The 12595-nt window shown below is 57.3% G+C and overlaps 1 protein-coding gene across 1 annotated transcript in view; it reads left to right on the forward strand.

Moving 5' to 3' along the window:
- The first annotated feature begins 4641 nt into the window (after positions 1–4641).
- COL7A1 (collagen type VII alpha 1 chain) overlaps positions 4642–12595 on the forward strand; it is a 37083-nt gene continuing 29129 nt past the window's right edge. Inside the window, 4 exon segments of the mRNA XM_077786204.1 lie at positions 4642–4669; positions 5792–5941; positions 11027–11043; positions 11045–11107. Coding sequence (XP_077642330.1) covers positions 4642–4669; positions 5792–5941; positions 11027–11043; positions 11045–11107 — 258 coding nt within the window.

Raw genomic sequence — 12595 nt, forward strand, 5'->3', positions numbered from 1 at the left:
AGAGCTACCCAGCCGTGCCTTTTTGGTGTTAAAATGGTTGCTGCTCCATTGTCTTGCCTCTGGGAAGTTGGAAAATGGAACAGAAAGCTGAGCAAGGGGGATGGAGAAAAGTTTCCCACCAGGTGGCACTAGCCTGTTACAACTATCCTTGGAAGGTATTCCTGTTTGATTTTTCTCTTTGGGATAAATGTCTCTGAGGTTCTCATTTAATTTCCAGGTTCTGCCCTGACAAGGGAGGTTTAAAAATAGTGTAAAAGTTTCTCAGAGTTAGTCATTACACTTGAGACTAATCCAGTGTACTAAATCATTTGTGCTGAATCTGGATTCTTGATCAGAGAGTCAGTGTGTCTGAGCCCATTGCGTATACTGGGCAAGTTTGAAACTGTTAAATGCTCTTGATGCAATTTGGGTTTAACTATTGTCACAAGCTCTGGCTTGTTACACTGTGCTGAGGGCTGAACAACTAAACAAACTCACTTATGCCAGCCTGGTGGAACCAGTAAATGGTTCTGTCTTGGTTTTGTGACTGCAGTCAGACTGTAATCCTCTTTTATCTTCCATTGCTATATGTTTTCACCTCCTGGTTAATTTTCCAAAGTGTTATGCCGTTGGTGAGAAATACAAGGAAAGAGATCCTTGCTTAGCATTTCCTACAAGTTTTCTTCTTTGGAGGTATCTCTTTGGAAATGTATGTTTTCCTTGAGTAATTAATTCCTCAAGCTCTTCTCTACTAGTTTATTCTAGGAACACATTCAAACCCCTCAGCAAGGGATGCTTTCCAAGTTGCTCTGTTTTTTCTGGAAAAGCAGCTGGCTGTGCTGAGCCTTACTCTCAGCACTTTAGCAAGGACCAACTCCTCACCAAAGGCTGCAGCTCTGCTAGGCTGCCTGGCTTATGCAGCCTTAAATGGATTTTGTGGATGCTTTTTCCATGTAGAATTTGAGTATGTGGGCTGATCTGGATGAGGAGCCATGCCCTGGTGAGTGGCACTGGATGCAGAGGACTGTTTGGTGCCTGTTAAGAGTTAAGGCTGAGCTGTGCCCAGGATGTTGGCACTTTCAGGCTGCATTTGTGGTGGCACTGTGCCTTGTAGTGCCTGTTGTGTTTGTGTGCTGTGGCAGTCCATGCCTCCAGAAACACGAGTGTCTCACCAGCTCCAAGGATTGAGAGGTTTGCCATATTATTTTTTTCCCTGGCAAACAACAACTGGGGATGTAAAAGGTGGGGAAGGGAAGCCCATTCAGGAGTCAAGTGTTCCTGCTTGGCAAAGACACCCATGCTCTGAGCCTTATCAGGGGCTTGGGAAGTGTAACCTGGAATTGGTGCAGAGTCATTAAGCATTTGGCAGCCAAATGCTTTGATACTGGAAGAACTGTAGCTGTAATCTCATTGGCAGGTCTCTTGGTGTTGGAGCTGTATGGGGGTGTTTCTGTTCCTCCATCAGAGCAGACTCAGTCCAAGGGGATCCAAACTGGGAAATGTCTGGCATGACAGAGGTGTCCTATCTCAGCTTTTCCTGAACCTTGAAAAAGAGATCTTTTGCTGGACCTCTCCCCCTCCCCTTCCCACAGTTTCCGCTGCCCAGTGAAGGACAGTGCCAGAGGATGGAGTTGGAATCATCCCTAGAAGCATCCCAAGTTCACTGTAACTGGAGATGGCCTGGGTGACCTAATAAATCTGTTTCCTGGCTCCATGGACAATGCAGGATTGTTCAGTGGGGCTCTTTGACCACTTTAGTTTTCAATGGCTTAAGTGTTTTATTTTGCTACTTGGAAGGTTACTTAGGATCCCATTAGTCTGTGCTGATAAATTTAGCCTGGTATATGGATTGGCCTTTGATCCCTCCCCTTCTGCATGGTCTTACCCTCTCCACATTAAGTCCCCTCTTTCAAGCTATTGTGACTTTTACTTCACGACACCTTGGCATCCCATCTGTTGGCTGCTAAAAGAGAGAATTTGGAAAGGAGGATACTGTGCATTGCTGTGTGCACCCTGTGCAAGGCTTTGCAGTTTTCTGCACAGGATTTCAGTGGCTTGTCTCCACGACACAGAGCTATTCCAGGAATGTAAACTCTAGCAGTGAAAATGGTGAGTGCTCACTAAGCCCTGTGCTGAGTGCTCCTGCTGTCCTGGTCTCTGCAGGGAGAGCTGCTGGTCCCCCCAGTGCAGGGCCCAGCAGATGTACAGGGTGGATCTGCCTGTGGAGCAGGCAGCCCCTTTGATATGTGAGATGCTTGTTTGTGATTCGGGTGCTTGCCAAGAGAGGGGCCACAGCAGCCAATTGTCAAGAGTTGCCTCACCTGAGCTAATTACCCACCCTGGAAAGTACAGTTGATACTCATCATGGGTGCTGAGCCAAGCCTGTCCTGAGGAAGCAGGGAGCTGCAGGGAGGCTTTCACAGAACTGAGAGGCTTGGAGCTGTGCCACTCTTTGGTGCCAGAGAACATTTGGGAGGAGAGCCCACAGCCCTCTGGGCCTGCTTCTCTATCTGCTGTCCTGCCAAGGCTGGTGAAAAATGGCAGTGGGAACCACAGGTGAGTGGGGTTTAGAAGACAGGGCAGCAGTGCAGCTCTGTAGTGTCTTGTGTTGCTGGGGCCTTGCTCTGCTCAGACTCCTGGTACAGGGATTGACTGAGGTGTTGGCGTGGCTGTGACCAGGGACTTTCTCCCCCATCCAGCCCCTGAATAGTGTGGTTTTCTCAGGAAAGGGATGGGTTCTTCCTGTGTGAAGTGTTGCTCAGTAGGGCTGCAGGATTGCCTGGCTGAGGCAGGTACATGGTGCTTGGTAGTCCTGACCAGGACCCCTGCACTTCACTGCTGAGACTTTGTACTCTACAAGAGGGGAACAGTGAGCAGTGGTATCTGGACACATCTCCAGCAATCCTGTTTCCTATTTAGGAAAGGAAATGCCTCGTGTAAAGCTTTAGTGTATTCATTGCGTGGAAAAGCGGTGGACAAAAGGCCCATCCAGGCCTGACTGCCAGCAGCAGCCAGCCCGGGCTGCGTGAGGCACATGGCGCAGGAGCTGGCTTTGTCTGCGGTGGTGTGCCTGCAAGGGGTGAGCTGCAGCCCTGAACACCCTCATTAAAAGCTGCTTTACCCCACACGCCATCCAAAGAGGTTGGATGGTTCTCACTTTTCCGTGCAAGTCTCTGCTTTCCTGTCCTTTCCCCTTACACATTTTCCTTCCTCGGGGCTGTGAGGTTTTTAGTGAGGCTGCCAGGCTGAGGTTTGGCTGCGTTGCCCATTCAGACCATGACTGGAGATGCCCAGAAAAGCCATTTGAAGTGTGGGGCATGGAGAAGGATCTGCCCAGGAATGGAAAATGGAGCTGCTGGAATGGCAGCCTGAGGAGTTCCCAGCCTTGATCTGTGAGAGCAAGAGGGATTTTTTCTGTACAAAGAGGTGTCAACAGTACCTGTGCTGGATCACCTGCCATGTGCCCTGGAGACATTGCTCCTGCTCAGTCCTACCATCCACTGCTGAGCCTCTGCCGTGGTCTGGGGTTATTTAAGTCTCCATATCCTACTGTAGTGCCAGAGCTGCACAGCAGAGACAGCATGAGGACAACAAAGGAAGCTGGATTAAATGCCTGAAGCAAGGTTTGAGCAAGGTTTAAGATACTGAAACAGGAGCCTGAATATCTGAGTGCTATTCCTGGTTCTGCCAAGAGCCTGCAGTGTGATGTGGAGCATTCAGGTTCTCGGGGCACTGTGTTAAGGTGGGTGCTGACACCAGGTGCAATGCACAAAAGTAAAGCTGCTCCCCATGCACTGCCCTCAGCACACAGTGACTTAGGTGTGCAAAGCATTTTGTAAAGCAGCCCCAGTCCTGTGCTCTGCTTTCTGCTTTGCATGTGACTTTTATCCCGAGTAGGCTCTTGGATAATTCTATAAAGGGAATGTGCTGCTTATCTTTGATTTGTTATGTTTAGGGAAGAATGAGTTGGCTTTTCTGGAGGGGATTTTTTTCTTCCTCATTTGAATGTTTAATCTAGGGAACTACAGTGATGTTGCTTCAAGATTTAGCAGTGGATGTATTTCAGCTTCAGGAAAGTGCACTCTCAGTTTATTGGGGTGCACTGTAGAGCTCAGCATTGTACAGATTCCTGTGTACCAAACCCATGGCCCCTGATTCAGGTCATGTCACTCTTGAGCAAAGCTTGTAGTGATGGAGAAACAGACTGGGTGGGATTTCCAGGAGGGGATAACTGCCTGTATGCCCTGGGGCCTCTCACAGGACGCTTGGTGAAGAGTGGCTCTAGGAACTGGAGCAGCATGTGCCTGTGGCAAGTTCCTGCCTCTGCTCCCCTGGCATGAAGGATGCCCTGGCACACCAAGAGGCTGTTGGGGGAGGAGATGGCAGGTGAGTGTGCTTGAGTCTTGGGCATCCCAACTCCACGTGGCAGTTCTGCATTTTCCAGCCCTTCCCCCCGCTGGCTGCTTCGAGGCTGGAGGTCCCTGCTTCTCTCGGCTGCTGTCCACTCTGGTTTTGTGGTTTCCCCTGCTTTGTTTACTGCTGTTCCAGATGTGCAGCACTTGGCAGGAGCCCCTATGACGTGGGAACACAAATATCTCCTGTCCTGCCTCGCACGAGCAGCAGTGACTCACAGGTGACCTTGCCCCAGCTCTGCTGAGGGGGATGGAGGATGAGGTCCTCATGGTTCAAGGTGAGTCCTTAAGGTGGTGAGGGGGCAGAGACAGGATGCTGTGCTCTTCCCTTCTTAGTGACCACGCAGAGGGGTGCAGAAGTGCTGGTGATGTGGTTTCTGCAAGGACCTGGAGCTCTTGAGAGCCCCTAAGTTGTCACTGCTCCGGGGATGCACTGTGTGGATGCAGATCGTACCCTCATCGCCATTGGGACCCTCACCTGTGCTGCTCAGCCACCCCCCGGAGCTCCACAGCATCCTGCCCCACAGCTGTGGGGCGCTTGTGTGGGATGTACGTGTCCACCCGCCCTGTGCCATCCTGGGGACACACCCTCCTGCTCGACGAGATGTGGAATCATCCTGGGGAGGTCTGGGGAGGGAGGAGTTCCCATGGTGACAGACAGCGATTCACCCGACAGGGCAGGGCGGGTACTTCGTCCTTTTTATTCCTTTCTTCTGGAGTCGGGCACCCAGCCAAGGAGCTGAAGGAGCAATGGCACAGCCTCGCGGGGGAGAGACACAGGGCAAGTCTGGTCTCGTGAACTGCATTAATCCCTCTGGAGCAGTTTCCCCTGCTGCCCCACACGCAGGGGTGAGCCTGACCCTTCCTGCAGCGTCCATTCCCTGGCTGCTGGCTCCCTGCGCTTTCCTCACCACCCTAACAGACTGATAAACAAACTTTAATCCTCCTTCCCATGGATCATCGGTCATGTGTGAAACATTTAGGGCAGCATCCTGCGGCTGCTGGGGATCCAACACCGTTAGCCAACACACCCCAGCTATGGGCAAGCGTGGGTAACAGAGCTTTGTGCTATCCACGTGCCTTTATCAGTGCCCAAGGCCTACCAAAGCCCTTGCCCAGAGGCTGCAGCATGGCCCAAACTCTCTGGTGGCAAGAACCCCTTCCTGAGCCCCTGCCTGTGCTGGACAAGGCCCCTGCCATGCCTGGGTGTGAGCTGAGCCATCCCCTCCCTAGCAGCACGTGCCTGCAGGTCCTTGCTGGGCTGCACGTCTCCCACCTGCCCTCCAGCTGCAGGTGATGCTCCCCACGGCTCTGCCAGGCTCCCCTTGCGCAAGCAAGGAACAGCCAAGCCCCAGAAGAGGGACAGGGGCTCTTTCATGAGTCCTGCCAAAATTTTATAGAGCTGCAGGTAGTTTTTATGATGCAGGTTGTGAAACACTTGAATGGAGGCAGAGAGGAAGCATTGAGCAACCACCTTGTTCTCCCAGCCATCAAGCCTGCATCCCAGATGCAGAAGTGGGGAAGTGAGAGCAGGATCATGCAAAAGAGCAGTGAGAGAGGGACGGCCTTTCCCTGGCACAGGGGCTGTGAGAAATCTGGATTTGGTGAGATGAGGTGGGCAAACTCCTTCTTGTGCAGCTCCAGAGTGTGAGTCTCTTGCTATCACTTGTGAGCACAAACTGGAAGGCTGCTCTTGCAGGGCCAGTGGTACCAGTGCCTGTGGGCTAGCAGGAGGGGGCACGGAGCACAAGGCATTAGTGGCTTGTTATTTCCATGTCTTGGGAAGGCAGTGTCAGTCCACTGTGAGCTGTGGTGCAGCAGCAGGGTCCTAGGACAGAAGTCCAGCATGTCCATCCTTGGGAGCTGGGATAGAGGCCCCTGAGGACTGGCACTTACAAGGAATAGCCAAGGTATTCCTCTTGGCATCACTCCTCCCCTGGGAATACAGCTATCCTGAGCTCCTGCAGCCAGGGAGGCATCTGTTGTTGCCATTGAAAGGAAGAACAAATATACCAGCCCCATCAAGCTGTGCAAGGCCCCTGCAAGGAGCAGATTCTTGCAGCATAGCTGGCAGCATCCCTGGAACAGCTCCAGCTCCCTATGCCCACATGCTGCCTCTCTGCCTTTCTTCCCCCCTGCTTGGCAGTTGCTGTGAGCCTCTGTCAGCACCCTACTCCCTCCCAGCACCCCATACCATGCTTCTGCCTTCTCCTGCAGGTTCTCCAGGGTCCATGGGGGCTCCCATGGTTGGGTTAGGCTTCAGCTGACCTTGTGTCCTTGGCTGCTGTGCTGGGAGCTGGGCTATTTCCCAGAAAAGCTCAACATTAGGCAGCAGAACAGATTTCATGTGCAGGGGAGGTGGTGCTGCCTTGCCCATCTACCCCTGTACATCTGCTCCCAGCATGTATTGGGAAGGAGGGATGGGGCAGCCATGGCTTCATGGTGCTTGTACCACTCTTATGGGGGACAAGGGTTTGGGAACTGATGGGCAGCCTGTCCCCACACATGACAGGGGCTGCTGTGTTCCTCCTGCAAGTGCCCTGGCTCTGGAGGTCTGGGCGCTGTCCTGGCCTCCTGCAGACAACGCCTGCTTGGCTGCTCCTGTGTGCCCCTCCAGTCCCCTGAAGACATGGTGCCCCTGGAAGACAAATTTGGAGCAGAGCACTTTGCAAGGCCAGGAGCAGCCCCTGCTGTGACAGCCCCCCAGCACCCAGCAGGACCTGACCTGTCCCATCTGCCACACACCTTCTTCGAGAGATGCTGCTGGGGGCTCAGAGGCGTGGCCCCTTGGTGTGCGCAGGTAAGATGATTTCCTCGCAGGGAAGCACCAGTGACCTGGCCTTGCCCCGAGCTGCTCTCCCAGGCGCCGGCTGCAGGAATGCCACCTTTCACCTCGGCATCTCTCCCGGCCCGAGGCGCTGCGCCGCCGGCAGCCCCGGTGCCCGGGAGCCCCGCGGAGCGCAGCGCCGGGCGCGGGCGGGCACGGGCTGGCTCCGCCGCCGGCGTGTCGAGTCACGCTCTGCGCGCCCCCACCCAGCCCGCACACGCCCCGAGTGTGCGCGACGTGGGCTGGCAGCTCTCCCTCGGCTTCCCTTCATCTCCTCCTTCCTGCGGGCACCCGAGAGGAAGCCGCTCCCTCTGCTCTGCCGGGCCCGCTCTCGCATTGCAATGGGTCCCTGCGTCTCCCTTCGTGCTCCCCGAGCCCGGCTGTGCCCCGGGTGCTGCCAGCCGCTGCCTGCTGCTCCCTGCAAACCCTGCAGCTGGGAGCACCTCCATCCTCGTAACCCCAAGGCAGGGAGTTTTTATCCGTCCCTACAAAGAAGCAGGAGTTTTCTTTCCATAGCTGTGTGTGCTGGGCTGGCTGGGCATCTCTGGGGCATGAGCACCCCATGGGACTGTCAGCTTGAGGAAAAGGCAGCACTGGTCCCATGAAGAGGTGCTGGTGGAGCTTTGCTGCACCTCATTCCTGCATTTCTACCATCTCCTCCATGCCCATTCTCAAAGGCAAGGTGGGTCGATTTTACTGAGCCTGGACCCAGCTGCAAGTGGGGACTGCAGGGCCAGAAGTGAAGGGCAGCAGCTCGTGCCTCAGCCAGTCGAGGAGCTGGACTCCTGCAGAGAGCCAGGCTGTGTGTATGGCCATCTGCAGCATGGGACACTTCAGCCCCTGCCTGCATTCTGCTGACGCCTTCCCCCTGCCTCCCCCTGGGTCCCTGACACCCAGCCCCAGCCTCTCTGGGTATACCCAGCATCACCCAAAGCCCAGCCACAGGATGCAGCTGAGGGCAGCTTTTTAACTAGGGAGTCTAGAGCCTCATTTACTGCTCCTGGCTCCTTATTCTGCTTCCATCATCCCCATTGTCACCTTCCCTTTCTGGCATGCTGGCCCCATGCCATTACAAAGCACTGCCAGCCCTTGGCAGAGCCCTGGTGGTGCCTGGCTCTCCCCTCACTTGCTGTTCCTGAGAAGCAGCCTGGCCTCTGCACTCACGCTGACCGGGGCTGCCTTCTCCTGCACTGCTTGGCCAAAGGGAGAGTCACATCCCTGTGGTGTCACCATTCCCTCCTGAGCCCGTTTTGCATGGCCAGTGGGGTCTGGCCACAGTCCAGCACAGGTTCGTGTGATGCTGATGTGCAGCTGTGCTGTCAGCAGCCTCCAGACACAACAGTTTACAGGCAGGAAAAACTTTCCATCCTTCCAGAGCAGTTGTGGGAGAGCCAGGAGAGGCACCCCCCCATGGGGAGCCCTGCTGGGGGGCACAGCAGGCTCAGCCTGACCCCAAGTTTGGGGGTCAGCTACCATGGGACACCTTGTCTCCATCATCTTTCAGTCACAAGGGCAATGAGGGCAGCTCGTTGGTCATTATTTTATCCTGATATTATACTTTGATTCCTTTTGCCACAAGGATGTGGCCTTGGGTAGCAGCAGGATGGAGGGTGCTCTAAGCTGTTCCCTCTGGCACGGAGGAGCTGGGAGGTTTCTGTCTGTTTCCCTTGTGAAGTGCAGCCTGGAGGGCTGGCATGGCTTCTTCCCACTCCAGACCCATCAGGGTAGGTCAGCAGGCATTAAGGGTAGATAATTTCCCACCCTGGTCTATTTTGTGGTCTCTTGGGTTGCTGGGTTGTCCTGTGGGGTCCCTAAGGCTGCATTGTGAGTGTCACCCTGTCCCTCTGGGCTCTCCCCAAGCTGACTGGTGATAGCCAGGGGTCATGGGCCCCTTTCCTGGGATGCTGGGCTGGGTGCCACATCATGGAGCTGGCGGTGGCTGGTGCTGGAGACATTCCTGGAGCATGTCTCAACTGGCCTCTGTGGCAGACAAGGTTCCCCCTCCAGGCTCTGGCCAGCTCCTCCACTCCTCCCCTGCCTCGGCATTAGCCCGGTGCTGCTCCCCTCCCCAGTGTAAAAGTGCTGGGAGAGGTGGCTTCTCCCTCCCAGCAGCCCCAGAGCTGTCCCATGCATCCCCACGGGCTGGGAAGGCTTATGTCATGCTGGAGTGAGGAGCTCTGCAGGGCCACAGCAGGGCCAGAAAAATAAAATCCTGTAAGGGTTGTGCTGAATCCCAGCCCACGTCAGATCAGAACCAGAGGCAGCAGCTGCAGAGGGTGGGCAGAGGATGGGGCAACAATCCCCACGGCAGCACAAGTGCAGCAGGCTCTGTACCTCACCATGATGCGTGACTCATCCCGTCCCAGAGAGCTGAAACCTCACCTGGGGCTGAAGATTTTCTTCTTGTTTCTCACTAAGGCAGCAGTGAGGCCTCATGCCTGGCAAGCTGGGGCGGGGAGAAGCTCAGCTCCTGTGCTTCCCTTGTACACACTCTCAAACCAGGGGTTTCCCTTCCATGGGGGTATCAAGACCACTGTGAGACTCAGAGTTAGTGCTTGCCTGGGCAGTGCCCTGCAAAGACCACCTGTGGAGGTGTCCTGGAATGTCTCCCGATGTGGCCAGCTGTTGAGTGTCATTTGGGAACCGGGTTGGCATGCACAGGTGAGGAGCTGGGGTCAGGGTCAGCCCTACTTTGTTCAGTGCCTGTGTAGAGGAATCAGCATGCTCTGGGGCTAAGCCGGGTGGGAGATGGGGAGCCCCAGGTCTGGGCTCTGGGAATGACTAGTGGCTGGGCTGCCAGCCTTCCAGGCTTTGAGAAGTGTTTACTCCTTTCAGGATGCTCCCGGAGGACTGGCGTGCAGCGGCACGGGGGTGCCCGTGAGTCACTCACACCTGGTGCTCCCCGTCTGCAGAGGCAGCACCGTCCTGCGCCGGGGGCCGCAGATTCCTTCCCTGCGCCTGGTATGCGGAGGGAAGCTGGGAAACACCGCGGAGCTGGAGACACTCTGGTTTTGGGGACCCAACAGCCCTGAGTGCCCCACTCCGGCGCACATGCAAGGGGAATGCTGCTGACAGGATGGTCAAGATGCTGCCGGGCTCTCCGTGGGCCACTGTGGTTTGGGGACCACCCCAAACCAGTACCTGCCCCGGTCCTGGGGGCCGAGGCGGTGGGCAGAGCCCCTGGCACGGCTGTGAAATGTCGCTGCCCCGGGTGCCCGCTGGGCGAGGCTCGGCCCCGCGCTGCCCCCGTTCGCCGGGTGACCCCCGCCGCCCGTGCCCTGTCGCCGGCACCGCGCCGTGGGGCTGCACCACCAGCTCCGGGCCCGGGGCCAGCCACAGAGCCCTTGGCAGGCCCCTCCGCTCCCTGTTTAACGAAGCCCCTTGTCTAATTGGGGCAGGCCGCCCTGTCTTCATTAAACGGGCTCTGGCGGGAGGAGGGTTGAGGGATGGTCCTGACCTGAGGATGCTGAACTCACAGCCGGACCCACAGGGCTGGGGCAGGCAGGGGCAAACCTGCGGGCACGGCGAATTTCGGAACCCGCCCGCCAGCTTTGGGGGCCAGGGCTGAGGTCTAAGGAGAGGAAGGCTAATGAAGAGGAGGGGCTGCACTGCTTGCTGTACCTTTAAGAAGAGCGAGGGCAACGCCACTCCTCCCCTGCCTGGGAACAGCTTGTGCCTGGGAAAGTTGCCTGCAGCCGACCCTGGAGCATCTTTGCTCGGTGGCCGGTGGCCCTGCCCCCGGCCCCCAGCTGTGAGGTGGCCCTGGGCCCCAGAAATCCCCACTGTTGCTCCTCTTGCTGCCCACAAGAAGATGCCCCTGGACCTGTCTGTCCATTGCCCTGCCAGGAGCCGGAGGGGAGCCCCTGGGGCAGTGCCTGGCAGGGCACAGGTACGTGGGGTGCTGGGGACAGGGGATGTGAGCTGACCAAGGGGTCAGAGGACAGGTGGCATGGGGAGCATGGCAGGTTCCTTGAGTCAGGGTCAACAGAGGTGGGCACAGGCACCACTGGGGAGGATGAGGTGCTGTGTGATGTGTCCCAAGGAGCAGTGTGGTCCCACAGGTGCCCTGGGGGTGAGGAGCACCAGGAGGGTCAAGGGTGCACCCTGGGCTGAGGAGGAGCCTCAGGGCAGTGTTCTACAGTCACAGGATGGGCAGGAAGTGAGACCAGGGCAACACGAGGTCCTTGCCTGCCTTGTTGGGCATCTTCTCCCTTTTGCCTCCTCCCAGCAACTGCAGCCACATCACCAGTGGCTTTCCAACAAGTTTTTCGAGCTCTGGGGTAAGTCTCAGCCACAAGTCTGCTGTGAGATGCTGGTTCGAGCAGGGCAGGATGATATTCCCACAGGTGACTCCAGCACAGACCCCATACTAGAACCATGGGTGCTAGGGTACCCCCAGCTGTGTGTGCAGGAAAGATCCTGGACGAGGCCTGGCTGTCCTGCAGCCTCGTGGGAGCTGTGCTGGTATGGGGAGCAGCCCTTCACCACTACCTTCCTTCCCAGGGCTAGTGCTCAGAGCCAGGCTTTAACCCACATGGTGCCAGGGGCTCAAGTCCCTGTGGCAGCTCCATCCAGGTCTGCCTGGATCCAGTCCCCAAGTCTCCAGGACACATTCCCCTGAGATGGATGGATGGATGGATGGATGGATGGATGGATGGATGGATGGATGGAAGTGTGTAGCCAGCTCCTGGCTGGCAGGTGCCAGAGCTGCTCACCTTCCTGAAAGATGCAGATGCTGGAGGGGAAACTGCCTTGAGCATTACTGGAGCCCACTTAGCCCCTCACGGAGGTTTCGTTGGCAAATCCAGCAGCAACTGTTCCCAGGTGTCCAGCCCTCTCCTGCAGCATTCCCATCCCGGAGCCGCCCTGCAGCGGGGAGAGCCTGAGGAGCTGCTTTCTTTCCTTCCTCCCTCTCAGGGGAGCGGTGGGAAAAGCCCTTTGGGAGGCCGGGCTGGGCGGGGGCCGCGCCGCTCCGCTCCCCCCGGACCGTGCTCCGGGCCGCCCTCCATAAAGGGGCGGGAGCGCCGGGGGCCGGTGCGCGCCGGCACCGCCCGGCACGGCTCGGCACGGCTCGGCACGGCTCGGAGCGGTGCGGGACGGAGCGGCCCCGCGGGGGCGGTGGGTGAGCGTGGAGCTGCGGCGGGGGTCCCTGCGGGTGGGGGGCACTGCGGGCAGGGCCGAGCCTCCGTGGGCACCCGTGGGTGCTCGCCCACCCTCCCGCGGCGGGGCTCGGGGCTCGGGGCTCGCACCGCCTGGCCCGGGCTGCGCTCGGGCCGGGACCCGGCGGAGCCATGGCGGGGGTACCGCGCCCGGTGCCCTCGTGGAAGCGGCGGGGCAGGGGGCTGGCAGGCAGGGCTGGCTCCCCGCTGCCCTAGAG

Source organism: Lonchura striata, chromosome 12 (genome assembly GCF_046129695.1).
Source record: "Lonchura striata isolate bLonStr1 chromosome 12, bLonStr1.mat, whole genome shotgun sequence".
NCBI classification, from domain to species: Eukaryota; Metazoa; Chordata; class Aves; order Passeriformes; family Estrildidae; genus Lonchura; species Lonchura striata.